The sequence below is a fragment of the Saccopteryx bilineata genome, chromosome 6 (assembly GCF_036850765.1).
Source record: "Saccopteryx bilineata isolate mSacBil1 chromosome 6, mSacBil1_pri_phased_curated, whole genome shotgun sequence".
NCBI classification, from domain to species: Eukaryota; Metazoa; Chordata; class Mammalia; order Chiroptera; family Emballonuridae; genus Saccopteryx; species Saccopteryx bilineata.
In genome coordinates, this window is record NC_089495.1 from 92,385,542 (window position 1) to 92,407,281 (window position 21,740).

General features: G+C 39.3%; 1 protein-coding gene across 2 annotated transcripts in view; it reads left to right on the top strand.

Annotated features, from left to right (window-relative positions):
- DIAPH3 (diaphanous related formin 3) overlaps positions 1-21,740 on the top strand; it is a 522,381-nt gene that overhangs the window by 291,955 nt on the left and 208,686 nt on the right. For both annotated transcript variants that reach the window (XM_066236696.1, XM_066236697.1), the window contains one exon: positions 16,786-16,915. In XM_066236696.1, the coding sequence (XP_066092793.1) occupies positions 16,786-16,915 (130 nt within the window). The remainder of the gene's footprint in view (positions 1-16,785; positions 16,916-21,740) is intronic.

Consider the following 21,740-nt stretch of genomic DNA (forward strand, 5'->3'; position numbering starts at 1 on the left):
GACCCAAGTAGCTTTGCTCACAATCATCAAAGATATCACCGGTGTGCTATACCTCACTGCTTCTATGACATGTATTGCTAATCTATCAAACTTCTTTCTCCCTCACAGCCTCAGCGTCTCCTTCAACACCGTGCATATCAACAGCTACTACAATCAGAGGATGCACCCAATATAAGTCTTGCTTGCCATTCCTGGTATTTACATTTTATGAATGAAAAGTCAAAGCTTAATTGGGATGCTCCCTTTTTGAAACTCTAGGAAGCTTGTTATTTTGCTCTCCTTTACCATGGATCTGCATTTTTGGGTTCAGAGGCAAAACGTATAACATTATTATCTATACTAACCAATAGTATTTATGAACATTTATTCTTAGATGGCAGGGAAGAGTATGGTTATGAAATACGTGTAATACCAAAACTAGACAAAGACATGACAATAAGGGAAAATTTCTATGGGAAATCTTAGCTAATGCAATAAGACTAGAAAATACAATAAAAGGAATATAAATTTGAAAGAGGCCTTGGCCAGGTAGTTCAACTTGTTAGAGTGTCGTCCCAATGTGCTAAGGTTGTAGATTCGATCCCCAGTTGGAGCATATACAAAATCAACCAATAAATGCACAAGTAAGTGGAACAACAAATTGATGTTTCTCTCTTCCTATTTCTCTCTCCCAAATCAATAAATAAAAATTTAAAAATATTTAAACTTGGAAGAAATAATTAAAACTATTTATAGGTGAAATAATTGCCTATGTAGAAAAGTCCTCCCAACCCTGCCCCCCCATACACACACAAATACTTTCTGGAACAAAAGAGCAGTTATAGCCAAGTTTTAGCATATGAAGTGGACATAAAGTGTCAGTTGCTCTCCTAATAATAGCAATGAACAATTAAGATTTGAAATCAAAGAGAATATCTTTACATTAGTACCCCCCAAATTAATACTTATGTTTTAATCTAAACAAGTATGTATAAGATCTGTATGAGGAACTCTATAAAACTTTGATGAAAGAAATAAAGACTTAAAAATATATATATTCCATGTTCATGGAAAGGAACATTCAATATTGTTAGGATGTCAGTTGTTTCCAACTTGATCAATAGATTTAATGCAATCCCAATTAAAATTTTAGTAAGTTATTTTGTGGATATTGGCAAACTGATTATAAACGTTATATTGATATATAAAGACCCAGAAGAGCAAATACAACACTGAAGAAGAATTACAAAGTCAGAAGACTGACATTTCCTAACTTCAACACTTAAATAGAGCTACAGTGATCAAAGTATTGTGGTATTGACAAAAAAGAAATAGATAGTGAAGCAGAATTGAGAGCCCTGAAGAAGTACCACACAGGTTCAGTCAGCTAATCATGACAAAAGACCAAAGACAATTCAGTGGAAAAAGAATAGTCTTTTAAAGAAGTGGAGAAACTGGATACCTACATGTTAAAAAAATATATCTAGCCTGACCAGGCGGTGGCGCAGTGAATAGAGTGTTGGACTGGGATGCAGAGGACCCAGGTTAAAGATCCCGAGGTCTCCAGTTTGAGTGTGGACTCATCTGTTTTGAGCAAGGCTCACCAGCTTGAACCCAAGGTTGCTGGCTTGAGCAAGGGGTCACTCGGTCTGCTATAGCCCCCCGGTCAAGGCACATATGAGAAAGCAATCAATGAACAACTAAGGAACTGCAACAAAGAATTGATGCTTCTCATCTCTCTCCCTTCCACTCTGTCTGTTCCTCTCTCTGTCTCTGTCACAAAATAAATTAATTAAAAAAAAATGTATATATAGACCTAGACCTCATACTGTTCCCCAAAATTAAAAGGGATCAGAAAGCTAAATTTATAATGGAAAACTAAACAATTAATAGAAAATAACAAGAGAATAACATAAGGTGCTCTAGGTGTTGGTGAGGACTTTTTAGGTCACATATCAAAAGCATGATATCTGAAAGAAAAAAATTGGTAAGTTGGGCTTAATGAATTAAAAGCTGTTCTGCAAAAGACCCTGTTAAGAGGGTCAAAAAACCATATATTGGAGATAATCTTTGCAAAACAGATAAGTGATGAAGGGCTTGTGTCTAAAATATTAAAAAAAACAAAACCCAAAAACCAAAAAACTAAACTGAACAGTAAGAAAACAACCCTATTAAAAAATGGTCAAAAGACCTGAGTAGGTAACTCAACAAAGATTTACAAATGGCAAATAAATGTATGAAAGGATATTTAACATCATATTATCAGAGAAGGCAGTTATCAACAAAAGAAAAGGGAGCAAACTGAATCTGACTAAGTCAGGAAATAGCAGTTTCACAGTCACCCCTGGGGAGTAACTGGCATCTTTCTGGACAATATCCTATCTAGGCAACCAGGCAGGAGGAACAGACTTACCACACCCCAGAGGGTAGCGAGCATCATTCTAACAACGCAGGGAGCGACAAAATGGCTCAGAGAAATTCTTTTTGCTTAGTGCATGCGTAGTAGGAACCAAAATGGCAGCCAATTAGGGGGCAGGACATCAGCCTGGGCAAGTATGGGAAAAGGACTGGATTGGAAAAGGGAACAATCCCCTGGAATATCCTGGAATGAGATTGGATTGGAGGAGGCACCAACACAAGCCTGGGGAAAGGCAGGAAAGAAGTTGGATTGTTTGAAAGAAAGCCTGCTCTTTCCCGAACTCAAGAAAATATATAGAGGCTTCGCTGCCCCAGGGCGGCTGCTACTACACCCTACCCGCTCCGCTCTCTGCCTCCCTTAGAATGTACTGTCACTTGTCATTTTGCCATTTTCCCTACACTCCTTTCAAGTGTCCCTGTAATTCTTTTCCTTCAACACTGCTGAAGAACCACAGCCTCCAGTAACAATATTTCATTAGGAATTTGCAAGCTAAAATAATGAGATATACTACATACCTATTAGAATGGCTAAAATCCACAACATAGCCACTTTGAAAAAAGGTTTGACATTTACAAGACTATATACACTTTTAACATAAGATTCAGTAATCACACTTCTGTGTATCCAAAGGAGTTGAAAACCTGTGTACAAATGTTTATAGCAACTTTATTTATATTTGCCAAATTTTAGAAGCAAGTGAAATGTTTTTTCAGTAGGTGAATTTATAAACAAACTTATACATTCATATGATAGATTAGTATTTAGTGATACAAAGAAATGATTTCTCAAACCAGGAAAAGACAGGGTGGAACCTTAAATGTGTTTTGCTAAGTGAAAGAAGCCAATCTGAAAAAGCTATGTACTCCAATTCCAACTATAGTTCGCCTTTGAATAATGCAGGCTTAAACTGTACATGTCCACTTATACAGGGAACTTTTTCAATAAATACAGGAAATGTATTTGCTCTTCCTTAGGATCTTAATACTTCTTTTCTCTAGCTTACATTATCATAAGAATATAGTAAATAATATATAAAATATACAAAATATGTTAACTATTATCCATAAGGAATATCGGCAACAGTAAACTACTAATAGTTAAGGTTTGGGGGAGTCAAAAATTTATTTTTACTGATTTTTGAGAGAGAGTAAGAGGGAGAGAGAGAGAGTCACTGATTTGTTGTTCCACTCATTTATGCCTTCATTGATTGATTCTTGTATATGGCCTGTCTGGGGATCAGACCCACAACCTTGGCATATTGGGATGATGCTCTAACTGAGCTACCTGGCCAAAGCTGGGGAGTTGAAAGTTCATTCATATATTTTACTGCAGTGTGGTGATGCCACTAACCTCTGTGTTGTTCAAGGGTCAACTGTATATGATAATGTGGAGTGATGTTATAGAAACAGTAAAAAGATCAGTGGTTGCCATGGGCAGTGGAGGAGAAGAAAAAAGGAAGAGTTGAATACATGGACCATGGGGAGTCTTTTTTAGGGTGGTGAAACTATTCTCTATGACACTGTAATGACAGACAGGTGATATTATGTGTTTGTCAAAACCCATATAACTGGAGCACATAGAAGGAACCTCTAAAGTAAACTCTGAATTTCCATCCTAAGACTGCTTTCACTGTGTGAAATATATTCTGGCTGTTGCGTTTTTATTTTCATTTCTTTTAGGTATCTTGATTTCTCCTTGGTCTCTTTGTTAATCCATTTATTTAGTAACATATTATCTATCCTTTGTGGCTTTGTTTTTTAGTATTTTCCCTATGATTGATTTCTTGTTTCGTACCATTGTGGTCAGACAAGATGCTGGATATGATTTCAGTCTTATTAAATGTATTCAGATGTCTTTTGTGTCCTAACATGTGGTCTCTCCTAGAAAATGTTCTATGTACACTTGAACATACACTGCTGCTTTGGGGTGAAATGTTCTCAGAAAACAATTAAATCCATCTAATGTAGTATGTCATTTTTTTTTTTTTTTTTTTGTATTTTTCTGAAGCTAGAAACGGAGAGAGACAGTCAGACAGACTCCCACATGCGCCCAACCGGGATCCACCTGGCACACCCACCAGGAGGCAACGCTCTGCCCACCAGGGGGCAATGCTCTGCCCCTCCCGGGCATCGCTCTGTTGCGACCAGAGCCACTCTAATGCCTGGGGCAGAGGCCAAGGAGCCATCTCCAGCACCCGGGCCATCTCTGTTCCAATGGAGCCTCGGTTGCGGGAGGGGAAGAGAGAGACAGAGAGGAAGGGGCGGGGGAGAAGTAGATGGGCGCTTCTCCTGTGTGCCCTGGCCAGGAATTGAACCCAGGACTTCTGCACGCCAGGCCGACGCTCTACCACTGAGCCAACCGGCCAGGGCCAAGTAGTGTGTCATTTAAGACCGCCATTTCCTTGTTCATTTTCTTTCTGGAAGATCTATCCATTGATGTCAGTGAGGTGTTAAGGTCCCTTATTATAAGTGCATTACTGTCGATCTTTCCCTTTATGTTCATCAAGATTTGCTTAATATATTTAGTTGCTGTTGTCTTGGCTACGTAAATAAATGTTTACAAGGGTTATATTTTCTTGGATTGCTCAGTCATTATGTAGTGTCCTGCTTTTTCTTCTAGTATAGCCTTTGTTTTAAAGTCTATATTGTGAGATGTAAGTATTGCTATCCCAGCATTTTTTTCATTCCATTTGAATGAAATTTCTTTTTTTCATCTACTTGAAATATCTCTTCCATCCTTTACTTTCAGCCGTGTATCTTTTTTTTCTCAGGTGGGTGTCTTGTAAACAGCATATATATGGGTCTTATTATTTTTTTTATCTATTCAGCTACCCTATATCTTTTGATTGAAACATTTAAGCCATTTATATTTAAAGTGATTATTGATAGGTACGTATTTATTGCCATTTTATTCTGTAACTGTGCTCCTGTTTTTTGTTTTGTTTTGTTTTTTCTTATTCTTAAAGAAGATCCTTTAACATTTCTTCATAATATTGGTTTGGTGGTAATGAACTCCTCCTTTAGCCATATATATATACACACACACACACATTTTTATTTATTTTTTGTCTGGGAAGCTCTTCATTTTTTCTTTAATTTTAAATAGTTGTCTTGCTGGGTAAAGTAGTCTTCGTTTAGGTTCTAGTTTTTCATCACTTTGACTATTTCATTCCAATCCCTTTTGGCCTGCAAAGTTTCTGTTGAGAAATCAGCTGGCAGTCTAAGGAGAGCTCTCATGTAAATAACTGTCTTTCACTTGCTGCTTTTTTTTTTTTTCCATTTTTCTGAAGCTGGAAACAGGGAGAGACAGTCAGACAGACTCCCGCATGCGCCCGACCGGGATCCACCCGGCACGCCCACCATGGGGCGACGCTCTGCCCACCAGGGGGCGATGCTCTGCCCATCCTGGGCGTCGCCATGTTGCGACCAGAGCCACTCTAGCGCCTGAGGCAGTGGCCACAGAGCCATCCCCAGCGCCCGGGCCATCTTTGCTCCAATGGAGCCTTGGCTTTGGGAGGGGAAGAGAGAGACAGAGAGGAAAGCACGGCGGAGGGGTGGAGAAGCAAATGGGCGCTTCTCCTATGTGCCCTGGCCGGGAATCGAACCCGGGTCCTCCGCACGCTAGGCCGACGCTCTACCGCTGAGCCAACCGGCCAGGGCCACTTGCTGCTTTTAAGGATTCTCTCTATAAACTTTACCATTTTAATTATGATGTGTTGGCCCTTTGGTATTCATCTTGCTTGAGAATCTCTGCTCTTCCAGGACTTGTGTATCCTTTTCTTTCAACAGGTTAGGCAGATTTTTAGTCATTATTTCTTCTATCCCTTGCTCTTCTCCTTCTGGTACCCCTATGATGTGGATGATGTTATGCTTCCTACTATCCAAATGTCCTCTGATCCATCCAACTTTTTATTTCTTTCAGTGTGTTCTTCATTTCAGGGATTTGTATTTTTCATTTCTGAATTTGTTTTATGGTTTCTATGTTCTTTTTCATGCTGTTCTACATTTTTATAACCATTACTTTGAACTGTATATCTGATAAATTGCTAACCTCCATTTCATTTAGTTTTTTTCCTGGAGATTTCTCTTGTTTTTACATTTGGGGCCTGTTTTTATTTTTTATCTTCATTTGGTTGCCTCTTTGTGTCTGTTTCCATGTGTTAGCTGGATCTGCTGTGATTCCTAGTCTTGGCGGAGTGGCCTTATGCATTGGTACAATCTCCTTGATCACCTGAGCTGTGTTCTCCAGGGTCGTTTGTTGTATGGGTTATGTGAGCTTGACTGTTGTGATTGAGTCTTGATTACTATCGGCTCCTTCGTGTGTGGAATCATCCTTTTGGCTGTCTGACTGGGAGGCTTAACTCTGACCACAGTGTGTGAGTTTCTGTGCAGGTGCTGAACACACGAAGCAGAATTTGCCTCAGCAGGATCTCGTACCTGCCACAATCTCCCTTTGAGTATGCTGCTTGTGAAGCTTACTAGATGTTGTGCTCATGTCTGTAGCTGGCCTTTGAGTGTGTTGGTTCTTGGCCCATTGGGAGGGACTGTGTGGTGCAGACCAATGTCAGACACTGCCAGTGACCCACCCTGCACAACCTGTTTGGAGCTACAATCGATCTACAGTTTGTGCCTACCTTTGCTGTACCTGGGTGTGGGCAGGAAGGGCCACGCGGCACACCATGGCTGACTTTTACCATCACTGGGCCTGGGGGCGGGTCAGCCAAATTCCCAAGGCATCCTGAGATCTGCTTCCTCCTGTCTTTCTCTGCTAGCTGCCTGTTAGGCTCAGTCACTGAAAGAGTCTCTGGCAATACTCAACTTGCATGAGGTAGATTGTTGGTCACCAGAGTGATACAGGTTCAAACTCATCAACATGCTGGGTCTGAGGTCACTCAGCAGATGTCCCCAATTACACCAAGTTTAGCTTTCAACCTCTGGGTGCTTGCACATTCTTGTTTTGGGTTGGAGTCTCAGGGAGTCATCAGGGTGAGGCCAGCAGAGTTTATCAGGACCAAACCTACTAAGATTTGGCCACTCTGTTCTAGTCCGCTGTGCCAGGGGAAAATGTTCTCTACCCTAGAGCTGTACAATCCAGTCTCTCCCAGACTCTGCCGAGAGGAGACAGAGTGCAGCAGGGTGGGGACACAGGGAGTTGGGAAGATGGAGCTAGAGGATCTCCTGTGAGGGTGAAGTGCTGGTCGGGCTTCCAGCAAGGTGGGGAGGGTGTGGTCCCCGTCTTAGAACCACACAACTCAGTCTGTGACAGCCCCTGAGAAAGAGGAGCCCAAAGGTTGGGATTATTGTTTTTCCCCAGGTTGATGCCACATGGAGTAGACTATTCCACCCAAGAAAGTTGGCATCTGTGGTGTGGGAGCGTTGCTCAGCACAGGGATCCTAGCCAGTGTCCTGTCAGCTCTTTCCCCAGAGCCACAACTCCCCAACTCTCCTCATGTGATTTAGTCCACTTTGCCCTCCCTCCACCAGGGTCCAGGGTGAGTGGCTGCAAACAAACTTTTTCTGTTGGTGATTTATGAGGGTGCCTGTGTCTCTAGAGGACTCTTGTCTCTCCCTGGCAGATAGAAACCATGCTGCAGCTTTTCACAGCAAGATGTTATATAGGTGCCAGTTCCCACCTCTGGTGCTCTGGGTGGGGGAGTCTGGCTTGGGTTTGAGACCACAGCACATTTCTCAGGGTTATCCCCCAATGCTGGGATCTCTCTCTGCAACCTCAGTCTCTGCTTGTGAGGCAGTCCCAGCCCTTTTGGTGTCTCTACCCTTCTACCAGTCTCAATGTGACTTCTGTAAATCCTTGGTATAAGACCTCTTCAGCTAATCTTCGTTGGTTATTCAGGTTAATTATTCAGTAATTTAGCTGTAATTCTGATTTGGTGCTGGAAGGAGGTAAGTATAGCTTTCACCTACTCTACTGCCATCTTGGCTCCCAATAATAGTCTTAATTAAAACAATTAGAAGATAAAATTAATTTAAAATTGATTCATTTATATTAACTAAATAATATTGAGCTATTTTAAATCTCTTGTTCAATAATAGGGTAATATAAATAAGTAGAATGTTGAATAATATAGTAGATAATTTAATAGTTAAATTTTAATGAAACACAGGAATACTTTTCATATTTTATGCTTACTAGCATCCAAAAGAAATATTTTAAAAATATAGTTTAAGGAGGCCTGACCTGTGGTGGCGCAGTGGATAAAGCGTCGACCTGGAAATGCTGAGGTCACCAGTTCGAAACCCTGGGCTTGCCTGGTCAAGGCACATATGGGAGTTGATGCTTCCAGCTCCTCCCCCCTGTCTCTCTCTCCTCTCTCTGTGTGGTCTCTCTCTCTCCCCCTCTCTCTCCTCTCTAAAATGAATAAATAAAATAAAAAAAATTAAAATATAGTTTAAGGAAAGTATGTTTGTGTAGATATGGTATAAACCAACTTATTTTAATTATAGAGGTTCATATTATAGGATACCCTTGCTTATTTAATGATTCAATTTTTATTTTCATTTTTGTATGAAAATTAATTAAAAATATAAAAATTTTATATATGAATGCCAGAAATTTATCTTATTATCTATTTTACCTAGAATTGATTGACCTCTACCCATCTTTGAAATCATAAAAGTTTTATTATATATATTAAAAATTATTATGGCAGTGCCAGTTAACCATCTTGTTTTGTTCATGTTAACATTTTAAATTTCATTCATTCTAGAGAGATACACCATGTGTTTAAATAATTAGGAAATGATTATGTTAATGTTAAGCATATCAGAAAATATTTTCTATAATTGTGGGTTGGTTTTTCTAGTGATCTTGACTTTTTGAACTTTTTTTATTATTTATTTATTTATTTTATAGAGATGGAGAGAGTCAGAGAGGGATAATCAGGGACAGACAGGAGCTGAGAAATGAGAAACATCAATCATTAGTTTTTTTTGCGCATTGCGACACCTTAGTTGTTCATTAATTGCTTTCTCATATGTGCCTTGAACGCGAGCCTTCAGCAGACCAAGTAACCCCTTGCTCAAGCCAGAGACCTTGGGTCCAAGCTGGTGAGCTTTTGCTCAAACCAGATGAGCCAGCACTCAAGCTGGCTCGAGGTCTCGCACCTGGGTCTTCCGCATCCTAGTCCGATGCTCTATACACTGCGCCACTGCCTGGTCAGGCAACCTTTTGAACTTTTTATCTTAGCAAATATGATATAGTCTTTGGAAGTTTGTATTTACACATTCACTTTTGTGGGATACCTTTAACTTATAGTAGATATACCAATCACTTTATTCTGCAAATGATTTAAGATGAAATGTGATATTATGAATACTGTTTAAGTCTGTGGAAGGTTAAACTTTACACATGTTTTCATTCAATCATATTTATGTATTTTGTCAGCAATGATACATTAGTAATTTTGAAAGACTTCATGTTTGAGTTATGGGATTCAGGTGGCATTTTATTAATATTATAGCTAGAACAATATAAAGAATATCGTTCTCTCAGAACTAGAAATGACCTAAGGGTATATATAGGGTGTTCATTTGTACAGGCTTTCCAGGCTCAAATTTCCGATTATAGAGCTTTGGTATTTTAAATTACATATTAATGTTCTTTTGTCTTAGCACTATTTTTGTCCATTGTGTTTTTGAGAGTTTTGTTTCTTTTGATGTATAATAATAGTAAGACCCTCTAGATAAAGACTTTCGTAGAGGAACTATATTTGTGGTGGTTAAGAACTTTGAACTCACTTAGACATGGGTGCAAATCTTGGCTTTCCCAGGTGGCAGCTATGCAATCTCTTCTTTTCTCCTTAATAATAGGTATAATAATAGTCATTTTCTCATAGGGATGTTGTGTGTTTTAAGCACTAATCCTATATTTTTGTCTAGTCCCTGTCTCAAACTAACTGCCATGTAGGAGAGCAGCAGCTGCCATCCTCAGCAGGAATACTCTTCACTAGTTAGGGTCTTCTAGATTCATGGGGCCATTACACCCGCTCATAATTTTGTCATTTTTCTGGTGTTCACTAATGTCCACAACATTAAAAATAGTTGATGCTGCCTTACCAAGTGGTGGCACAGTGGATAGACTGTTGTACTGGAATGCAGAGGGCCCTGGTTCAAAATCCCGAGGTCGCTGGCTTGAGCATGATGGGGTTGCTGGCTTGAGTGTGGGATCATAGACATGACCCCACGGTCGAAGGCTTGAGCCCAAAAGTTGCTGGATTGAAGCCCAAGATCGCTGGCTTGAGCCCAAGGTCACTGGTTTGAGCAAGGGGTAGTCAATGAACAACTAAGATGTCTCAATGAAGAATTGATGCTTCTTATCTCTCTCCCTTCCTGTCTGTCTGTCCCTATCTGTCCCTCTCTTTGTCTCTCCCTCTCTCTCTCTCTTTCTCTGTCTCTGAAAAAAGAAAAAAAATAATAATTTGTGCTGTTTGGATACATACCTAGATTACAGGAACATAGTGGGAGGAGAATTACTAATTTAACGATATTTGTAAGACATAAGTTTTATTCTCAAAGAATAAAGTGAGTTGTAGTCTTTGAATCAAGAAAATCACCAAGAAGATAGGTTTATTTTAAGAATTTTCTTCATTGTGACTAAAACAATGGAATATTCTTTAAATGTCATCCAAATTTGTGGTGAATACTTTTGAAATATTTCAAAACCTTGCATTGTAGCAACAAAGAACTTCTCCAAACTGACAACTAGGCCATGATTTATTACAGGATCTGCTTTTAACATTATTTTGTCTGGAATGAACAGAGTGGCTGTAGAAAGTCCATCCATCTTTTTGTTTATTTGACATCTGTGCCACATTAAATGTACCTTAAAGAAACAATATATAAATAAGAAATTCTACTTAACAGAGATGATTACTCATCAGGAAGATAAATCTCTTCACAATAATACAAAAGGAATACTGTCAAGCAATTTCTGTTAAATTTAAATAAAGCATTTTTTATACCTGAATGAATTTTCAAAGCAAATAGTTTAGCTTCAGTTTCTTTCCAAAGTTAGCATTACAGAATATGCTCAAGTTCTTTCTCTTCAGTAAAATTATCACTATCTCCCAGGCTTTCCTTTTATAGCTCAATCACTGATTATGTTTGATATGAGAAATTAGTAGAAATAGAATATTCCCTCTTTACTGTTAATGTGTTATCAAAAAGGTGAAAAAAGTTAAGCGTCCGGGAGATAAAACTTTTGAAAAAAATATTTTGTTATGCTTTCATGCTGCTGGGAGGGTCTGTTTATTGCTTTAAGTGATTTGGGGAAGGAAGGAGGGAATAGAATAATTGAGGAAGGAAGAATGACAGCATCGTGCAGTTTTTTTCGGAGAATGTTAGGACCTGAATAAAAAATGTTTGGCCTGGGATTTAGAGCAATATCGTAGTTCTGAAACGTGATACCGTGCATTGTCAACAAATGGTCTCTATTTGTGTTTCTTATTTGAACATTTTTATTTGTAGGTCTAATTTTAGATTTATTTATTGAAAATTTGCAGGTTTTCTTTTTTCAGTGTCTCATTTGTTAAATATAGATTTCGGAAGGATGGGAGACTTCTGCTTTCTTTTACAATGCAGAGTATACTTTTTAATATTAAACTGTTACCAGTATGTTACTTGCTAGTCAGTTGATGTTTTTAATAATGCAACCAAGGTTCCATCCTCCTCTGTAAATTAGTATTTAGCTTTATGTTTGTCTCTAAATACTTGAATGTATTTCACCTGGGTCCTTAACATTATTGAACTCGTAGATGCTACACAAACTAGTATTTCTAGAATTCTAATTCTAAATTTTTCTTGCTCATGAATAAAGATCAAGATTGATTCAGTTCACCTGACCAGGCAGTGGTGCAGTGGATAGAGCATTGGACTGGGACTCAGAGGCCTCATGTTTGAAACCCCAAGGTCACCGGCTTGAGCAAGGGGTTGCTGGCTTGAGCTTGGGATCATAGACATGACCCCATAGTCGCTGGCTTGAAACCCATGGTAGCTGGCTTGAGCCCAAGGTCATTGGCTTAAGCAAGGGGTCCCTCACTCTACTATGCCCCGGTCAAGGCACATATGAGAAAGCAATCACTGAACAACTAAGGAGCTGCAATGAAGAATTGATGATTTTCATCTCTCCCCCTTCCTGTCTGTCTCTATCCCTCTCTCTTACTCTATCAAAAAAAAAAAAAAAAAAAAAAAAAAAAAGGATTGATTCACTTAGTTGTTGTTGGATCATCAAGATTTGATTTTTTATTTTTGATATATTAGTCCTAACAGTTGCTGGCTGTTTGGCTATATTAATAATATCACTGGGCACTCTTTCTAGGCTTTACGAATAATAGAGGGAGATGATGCTTGTGTTAACATTCCACACAGGCTGCATCTAGTTTCGCATAAAGGAGCATGATAAGGAAAGGTGTAAACTAGTAGCTGAATGCCTCAGAAAGGACAGCGTTCCTCAGGCAGTCACTGCTGGAAAGGGGAAGATGGTGGGGAATAAAGAGCTATATTATTAGGATGCTTTAAAAACAAAAATATGACAGTTTTTATGCTCTTTATTGTAGAAATGAAAACTTATATTTGTGAAAGTTTGCTACTTTTAATCTGGCCTTATTTAGTTAAGATGATAGTAGGAATGCAATTATAGGGTTGAAAGGTAACTTTCCATAAGTTGAATCAACATTCTCAGCATAGGTAAAAACTAAAATTTAAAGAAAGATTCTAACTAGCCCATGCATGCAAAAATAATCTCTGAACTGAGATTATAACTTGATTTCTTCATTTTTATCCTAGTGTTGTTTTAAATTAGATGTTGCTGTTCTATTAACACCAAATTCACTACAATGTGTACTTAATGCTTTTGAGTAAAAAAATAATTCAAGAGTCTGTCCTCATTCTTATTTCACTTGTGTGAAAACTAAGGTCCAGTAAACTCCTCAAGGCTATGTAACTAGTTAAGGATGAGTTTTATTATTACTAGGTCAACCACACATGTGAATGGTTGATTTTGGGCAGATAAAATACATTATGCTCACTTTCTTAAAGATGGCGCTGCCCACGTGGTAGCCCGTTGCCCAGGTGATAATATTAGTTGCCCTTGTTGCTTGGGATGGGCGTGATTATGTTAATATGTGTTGGGGACGGGCTTTCACGCCAAAAGGTTTTAAAAGGAACAGAGATCATGTTGTTCCTGAGAAGAGGAGCAAAGTAAGGCCACATGGAGAAGAGGAGAAGCAGCCAAGATGGCAGAGTGCTGAAGGAGAAGCCAGTTTGTGCAGAGAGAAGGTGGTAAACAGGTGAATGAGGCTGGTGAGGTTAGAAACCTTTGATTCTAGGAAACTTAGATAAGTCAGTGGCTTTGGGAGCCCTGAATGGAAAGGGAAGTGTTTTCCCACTATGTATATTTTTTGCCCACTGGGTGCAAACTAGGATTAAAGCTAATGGGCCACCAGTTCTTGGCTCCATTGTTTCATTACCGACTGTCCGAATCTAATGCAAACCTGCATGGGCCGGGCGGCTGTGATGGTGGCTGTGGCTACTGGCTTTACATTGATCTAGTTGTTTTTTGAAATATACTATTTCAAAGCACTCAGCTAGATGTTGTAAGCTCTGTGCCTTTTAAAAGGCATTAAGTGATGGATTAAATGTTGATATTAGTTTTTAAAATGCCAGGAACTGTTCTTTATTTTTTTTAATTAAAGTATAGTTGGCATACAATATTATATTACTTTCAGGTGTACGACATAGTGATTCATCACTGGTTTGTGTGTTGAATAGGTCAGCGTAGCATTTGAATCTATTACACAGGAAATCGTGGGAAAATCAGGCTGTCTAGGAGGACAGCTATTTGTTTCCAGGAGTGTGTTAATTTTTACATTAATAAGTTGTGTGTGTGAATATTTATGGTGGCACAGAATTGCTCCCATTCTTCTATTGTATGTTAACTTATTTTTCTTCTGATAGTGATGTAATATTTAGTTATGGTAGAATTTGTAAAAACAGTACATATGTGGATATATATTTATATACATACTTACACATATGTATTTTAAAGTGGGAGACTTGGAAAAGAAGCAAGTAAATAGGGCTGTCCCCAGTTAGGTAGGCCAAGAATTTAATCCCGATAGGCAGATAGTGATTTTATCTCTCTCTCATGCATGTCTGCTCTGAATGATTCCTCCGTTGTAGGGAACACTAGCAGATTACCTATTAGTCTGTGTTCACACCGGTACTCCTTACCCCAGTGAGTACACGGAACCCAAGCTCACTCTCTAGGTATGGCTTAAACTTCAGCTTCATTGATTCTCCTATCTGACCGCATTCCTTGGCCATTTCAGATATGAATGGGCCCTTCCTGGTCTTCAAGTCTCTATTCTTTCTTTCATTCTGTATACCTGTTTATTTGATCAACTGTTTAACTTTAGGGGCTAATAGCTCACAAACTGGTGCTCTTAGACCAGATCACTCCTCTGAAGTTTCAAGGGATTCTCAACAGTTTATCACATCTGAAGGGATAAAAAAATTGCTCTTGGTGAGCAAAAATGTACTGTTGTTAAATGGAAAGCACAGGGTATACATGCAGTATATAAACAGGTGTACCGTGTCCCTGTGGTTCATACATTCCACGGGGACAGACAGTTAGGGGGGAAACGGCTTATAAAGCACCTTAGCTGCCAGTAATGAGAAAGGAGTGAGGAACACTGTTCTACACCTGTATAAATCTATGTCCTTTTTTGGACATTTCCACTTGGATGTCACTTAAAAACTTCAAACTGAACGTATTCATAATGGAAATGATTCTTTCCATTGCCCACCCTAACCAAATCTGTTGTCATCCTTCCTGACTGTCTCTGCTGAGGGCCTCCCCTGGGCTCCAGGTGCTCTGTCCTGTTAGCTCTGTTCCCTCAGCTTTGCGTCAGCTCAGGCTGTCAGCTCTCCTGCTGGCGTTACTGCGACCGCTCTTTAAATTTCTCTTCCTGCTTCTGTTGTTACCCTGCCTCTCATCTTTTATCTGCGCCACCCTACAGGGAGCTTTCTGAAATGCACACCTGGTCATCTCTCATTTGTTTAAAAACTCCAAGCCTTAGGGATGAAAAGCCTATTCCATTGCATGGCCTCCCTTCCTTTTATTTTCTTTATTTTTCTGTCTCCACATTTATAACTTTGCCCTCTCCGACACACACATGTATTTCGAAGTCAGACTCCTCAGATGTGCCGTTTTCATCCTCCTCTGACTTTTTGCGAAAGCTGCTCCTTCTGCCCGTGATTCTGAGCTTTTAACTTTTTGCTTCCCTTCCTTAACCCCATACAACGGGGGTCCCAAAACCTTTTACACAGGGGCCCAGTTCACTGTCCCTCAGACCATTGGAGGGCCGACTATTAAAAAAACTATGAACAAATCCCGATGCACACTGCACATATCTTATTTTAAAGTAAAAAAACAAAACGGGAACAAATACAATATTTAAAATAAACAAGTACATTTAAATCAACGAACTGATCAGTATTTCAATGGGAACTATGGGCCTGCTTTTGGCTAATGAGATGGTCAATGTCCGGTTCCATATTTGTCACTGCTAGCCGTAACAAGTGATATGACGTGCTTCCGGAGCCGTGAGGCGTGCGTCCCGCGTCACAGGAAGTAGTACTGCAGTGAGCGACACTGTGCTTTTCGGCGCCGCCACATACAATACTCCAGGAGCACAGGATGTGGATCACTGACCACCAATGAAAGAGGTGCCCCTTCCGGAAGTGCGGCGGGGGCCAGATAAATGGCCTCAGGGGACTGCATGCAGCCCATGGGCCATAGTTTGGGGACCCTGCCATACAACTTCCTCTCTGCCAATGTTCAGTTTAGATGCCATGTCCTCCAGGTGTATTGTCATTAGTTTTACTATACTATTTGTCACGGCAGGCAAATCTGTATTTTCTGGTTCTTAGTTTTTCACTAAATGGCTTCCCAAAGAAGAACTGTGTTGTCTGTTGTGTGTCCGGCTCCTGCAGAGTCTAGTGGGCATTCTCTCAATGTGTACCACATAGACAAATGATCAGCCTCAGGGAGGGGCTTACGGATGTTTCAGGTTATTCTGTTTTTCTAGATACCAGTTTTTCACATAAAATGTCTCATACCAGGTTGGATTAAACTTATTCCTTCTTTTCAGCTAGTGTTAACAACTTTGACCAAACAACATGTAAAGAGAAGGTTTTCAAAAAAAGAAAATTGGGAGGTTTTCAAGTATTTAAATATTTGCTTTTCAAAAAATAGAACTGATTTTACAACTCATTTAGCCTTATCTACAAAATGCAGTATTAACGTTATTTAAACAGGCAGATTATCAAAATATGTTTGACTCTGTTTTTTCTCCCTCTCATCCTGTTTAGCTAAAGGACACCAAATCAGCAGATCAGAAAACAACACTACTTCATTTCCTGGTGGAAATATGTGAAGAGAAGTACCCTGATATCCTGACTTTTGTGGATGACTTGGAACATTTGGACAAAGCTAGCAAAGGTTTGTGTTTTTATAGAAACATTTCACTGCTCTGGATCTTCAGTTCTTAAAGACAGAATGGAATACCTTTTATTTGAGCAGGTTTGATACTTTGTCACAGCATTTTCATACTGAATATATCGTTTTAAAAATAAAAATTGTAGAACATTTGTTTTATGAATGGTCACTATTGGAGCTATGAGTTTAATTTGATTAGCTAATGAGCCCCTATATTCAGAAATCTGATGTTTGCATTTAACCCTTTGAAGATACCTGCCAGTCCCACCGTTGCTGCCGAGCCTGTTCCACCGGGGCTACTGTCATGCTCCCTTGACTCAGTGTCATGCATGAGCACTTGGGGGCTGTTATGTATCTGAGTCAAGCACTGGTAACCAGTGTCCCATTTGCCAAGTCCTAAATCTGTCTACTCACCTTGCAGGTGGAGCCTGCTTCCTCTGTCCTAGAAGACAGCAAACTTCTTTCTAATGTTCAAATTTTAACCTGCTACTAGCCTCTTTGTGGACTTTGATCAGGTTATAAAGGGTCATAGAAAGGATAGAACCTATTATTAACACTTAGTTATAATATGATCAGATGCAATTTTTTGACCACCTGAAGGGTCTAGTTTTTATTTGTATATCACATTGATCCTATGGGGGGAAAATTTTAATTGGCTCCTAACAACCAATTTATGAATACACATTTGTATGACTATATACAAATGTCTGGGTATAAATTCACTTTTATCACTCCCTACCACCTTTAAATTATGTTTCCTTCAGAAAATGGGGATTATAGCACTTACCTGCAAAAAGGCATGAGGTTAGATGAGAAGTTCTCTGACACTTTTTCTTAAGATGTATGTTTCTTTAAAGTGTGTATCTCCTACACCTGGACAGGTGTGTTGCTGGTGCTGGAAATATTGTTACGGATTTTTAAGACCAAAACTAAACTTTCAACTTGACTTTTCCCTCCCGTATCCCAGTGATCTATGATGTGTAATTACTTACTTTGCCCTATGCTACCTTTAGATGTCCTTGATATAAGAAGATTGTGTGTGTGTGAAATTTAAAAATGAAAATCATTCTAATTATTTTCTTATTAAACAATGGGAGATAGGGCCAAGGAGCATAGAGAAAAATAAAACATCAAAAACAACTCAATGATACTCAAAATAGTTAAGAGATTGGTTCTTTTAACTTAGGGGAGGAGACATTCCCAAAATGGGATTGCTGAAATTTTGGAATAGAACATGAATTTAAGGGATGAAAAAGAATTGAAAATGACTGCTCTTGATGAACATTAAACTTGATAAATAACAGAGTGGCAGCTGACAAGTGGCGCCGAGTGCCTGAGGTCCAGGGGAAGTTTTCTTCCCGGTGAGAAGGCCGTTGAGCACTCAGTGGCCCCTGTCAGCATTAGGTCTATAGCAAGAATCCAAGCAGCGCAGACATTTCCTGCTAATAGTTTGTGTTTCTGATCACTTCACCATCTCTTCTGCTGGTTCTGAAACGGAACAGGAAGCCTGAACTTGCTCCTCTTTCAGGTACGTTTTTTATTGTAGAATTTCTTTTCTAGCAGCTTTTGCTTGGAAATTAGGTTTTTGAAATGTCATTTATCTATCATGACTCATTTGATAATAGTTAAAATTCTGTACAAATAGTACGATATTTTGCTTTTGAAATGTACGGTTTTCATGAGGGCTTGCAGAGTTGTAACTTGGTAATTAGAGTCTTCTGTTTGTTTTCCTTTTCGGTATTTCTGCAGGGCAGTCTGGGGCCTAGGGCTTTCGTTTCCATCTGGTACAGCAGAGGAATGCATATGTGAATGGGTCAGCAGATACCATTAATGTGTCTCACAGGGAGCAGCTGTCTTTATATTGGAAATAGAATTGCCATCACTGAGATAATTTTTTATAGTGTAGGTGACTGTTGAGCATAATTTCTTTCTATGCTTATATTACGCTGTTAATGAATGAGATTTTAGAGGAGTAAGTGTGATGTTTTGGATGAAATAGTTGGTTTGCTTTGGAGGATTTCAAGGCTTTTATAGTCTATATCATTATTTAAAAGTTTCCAGACTTGAAATCTCCTCAGTGAGCTATCAGATGAATTAAAAAGTACCTTTGTTTTTGAGACATAACAAATCTTGGCCATTAGGTACTCCTGGACCAGCAGGAGGAACTTCCACTGCAACTAATGAGCTTACCCATATGACAATTTTCAAAAATCTACTTCATTAGAGCTGTTTCTTTTCTAAGAGATAATAGCTTGCGGCTTATCTGTTGTACTGCAGTGAAACATTTCAGGTCATTATTGTGTCTCTGTGTACCATTGTGAGAGTTCTTTCCTTTCTGGGCTTCTCGGGGTTGAACACATTTTCCCTTGTCTAAACAAGTGAAGTTAATGAACGCTAATCTCTGAAGGGTGTATTGATTATTTTACATCAACTGTTTCATTATAAAATTGCAGTGGTATTTTATTAATGAATAGGAAATATGACAAAAACTGGGGGGTCTCTTGGGGAACATTAAAATAAAGCAGAGGTACAGTTACAATGTTATCTTTTTCAGTTCTTTCGTTTCTAGGGTGATAGTAGCTCTAGCATATATTTCCATTATTCCCTAGAAAGTCAACTCTGAATTCTAGAGATGCCATGCTAGTTCACGCTGTAACTTACTCATTCATTTACCAGACATATGTTGTATGATTATTCTGTGCTAGAAACTGTGCTCTTGTCTTGCTGCTGCTCTGAGGTGCAGTTTCTGTGTCAGCCCAGCTCAGGCTGCCTCGCTCCTCTCTGGCTTCTTTCCCAGCTGGCTCCCCTTATCCTCAGTATCCTTGACTTCCTCCTCCTCTTCTGTGTGGGCTCTAAGCATAGCTGCTGTTAATAACCTCATACTGAGTCCTTCTCTTTCTTTCTTCCTATAGTGTCGGGTAATGTCTTCAGTTCCAAAAGCTTAAATACAGTCATAACGTAATGACTTACAAATTTATGTCCAATGCCTTCCTTCTAAGTACCACAGTTGTATATTTAACAACTTCCTTGCCATCTGCAGCTACATCTCAATTTGTAGGTCACAATATGGCATAAAATGTGGCTCTTGATTCCTAGACCCTTAACCTCTCTTCCCCAAAATTTAACTACTTGAGAAAATCCTTCATAGCCCCCCCTTTTCTTTTCCTCCTTTGCCCTGTCTTTGGTAGCCTGTCAGCGTCCCGGCCGAGAACTGTGCGGTCGAGTCTAAGTTAAATCTGCGGGAAGCGGCATCTGTGGCCTAAAATGTTGCCTAGTCCTCTCCTTCATCAAGTGACAAAGTCAGTGTCACCTTCCCTTTGGTGCTTTCTCCTGGTCCTGGCTGGGAACCTCACCTGAGTTCCTTGTACAGTGCTCCACTTTGTCCTTCAGGATAAATCATTCCAGAAAACCGTAGACTGTATTTAAGAACTCCTCCTATATGCAAGAGACCATTCCTGGAACTGCTGGGAATGGAACTACCTTCTAGAGAAAGGGCCATATTCAGTGTATTATCAGAGTGGATTTAATGATTGCCCATTTTTATTCTTGTCACTTTTTTCTGTTTCTACATTTTTAGCTTTCAGGAGCCTTCTTTGATGTGTTTGTTTGTTTTTCTCTCTCCATTTTATAGACTCTGCTTTTACAGCTTGTTCCCTTTCAGCCAGCACTTTCTTTGTCTGACCCTAATATATGTCTATTCAAATACATCTCCTGGTTTCCTCGTGACGTTTCCAACATTTTATGATAAATGCCTTACTAAATACCAAATGTGTATCTTTTATTCACCTACTGTGAACGCTTAGAACACTTAAGTTCCAGGTGGCTGCCACCTGGCAGTGGCATAGTGTTTGAACATTTCAAATTCATCTGCTGCACCAAGCAGAAAGCGTTTTCACAGGCCTCCGTTGACCCCCTTTTTCTGTAGGCTTCCAAAAACGCCAATTAAAATTTTAGTGAGTTTGATATGTCTATATTTGTAATACTAAGTATTATTAATTCAGTTGCATTTTATAGTCTAAGTGTATATTTTCAATGCATTACATACAGTGTGTTCGTAAAGTCATGGTGCACTTTTGACTGGTCATAGGAAAGCAACAAAAGATGACAGAAATGTGAAATCTGCACCAAATAAAAGGAAAACCCTTTTCTGTAGGATGATGTGGCAGCATGTGTTCATGTGCAGATGATGACGTAACACTGTGTATACAGCGGAGTAGCCCACAGCCATGCCACTCGAGATGTGGACGGTACAGAGGAAAATTCAGTGTGTTCTGTGGCTCGCTAAATTTGAATCCATGACCAAAGTGCAACGTGAATATCGGCACGTTTATAATGAAGCGCCACCACATAGGAATAACATTACTCGGTGGGATAAGCAGTTGAAAGAAACTGGCAGTTTGGTGGAGAAACCCGTTCTGGTAGGCCATCAGCCAGTGATGAGTCTGTAGAGGCTATACGGGATAGCTACCTAAGGAGCCCTAAAAAATCTGTGCTTGAGCCCACATCAAACGCACTGAATAGGTATGAAACTGGGAGAGTTTTCCTTTTATATGGTGCAGATTTCACATTTCTATCGTCTTTTGTTGCTTTCCTGTGACTGGTCAAAAGTGCACCATGACTTTATGGACACACTGTATTTGTCATGCAAAAACTTAGCACCATAAGTAACTTTGTGTTAGTTGGAACCATTATGTCATAAAGGTAATATGTTGGGACCTCATAATTTTGTGAGATAATTCATTTCATGTTTCAAATAAATTGTAGGGTATTAAAGTTTTTGAAAATACACATTAATGTACAGTTCTCTCAATATAGTGAATTTGACAGA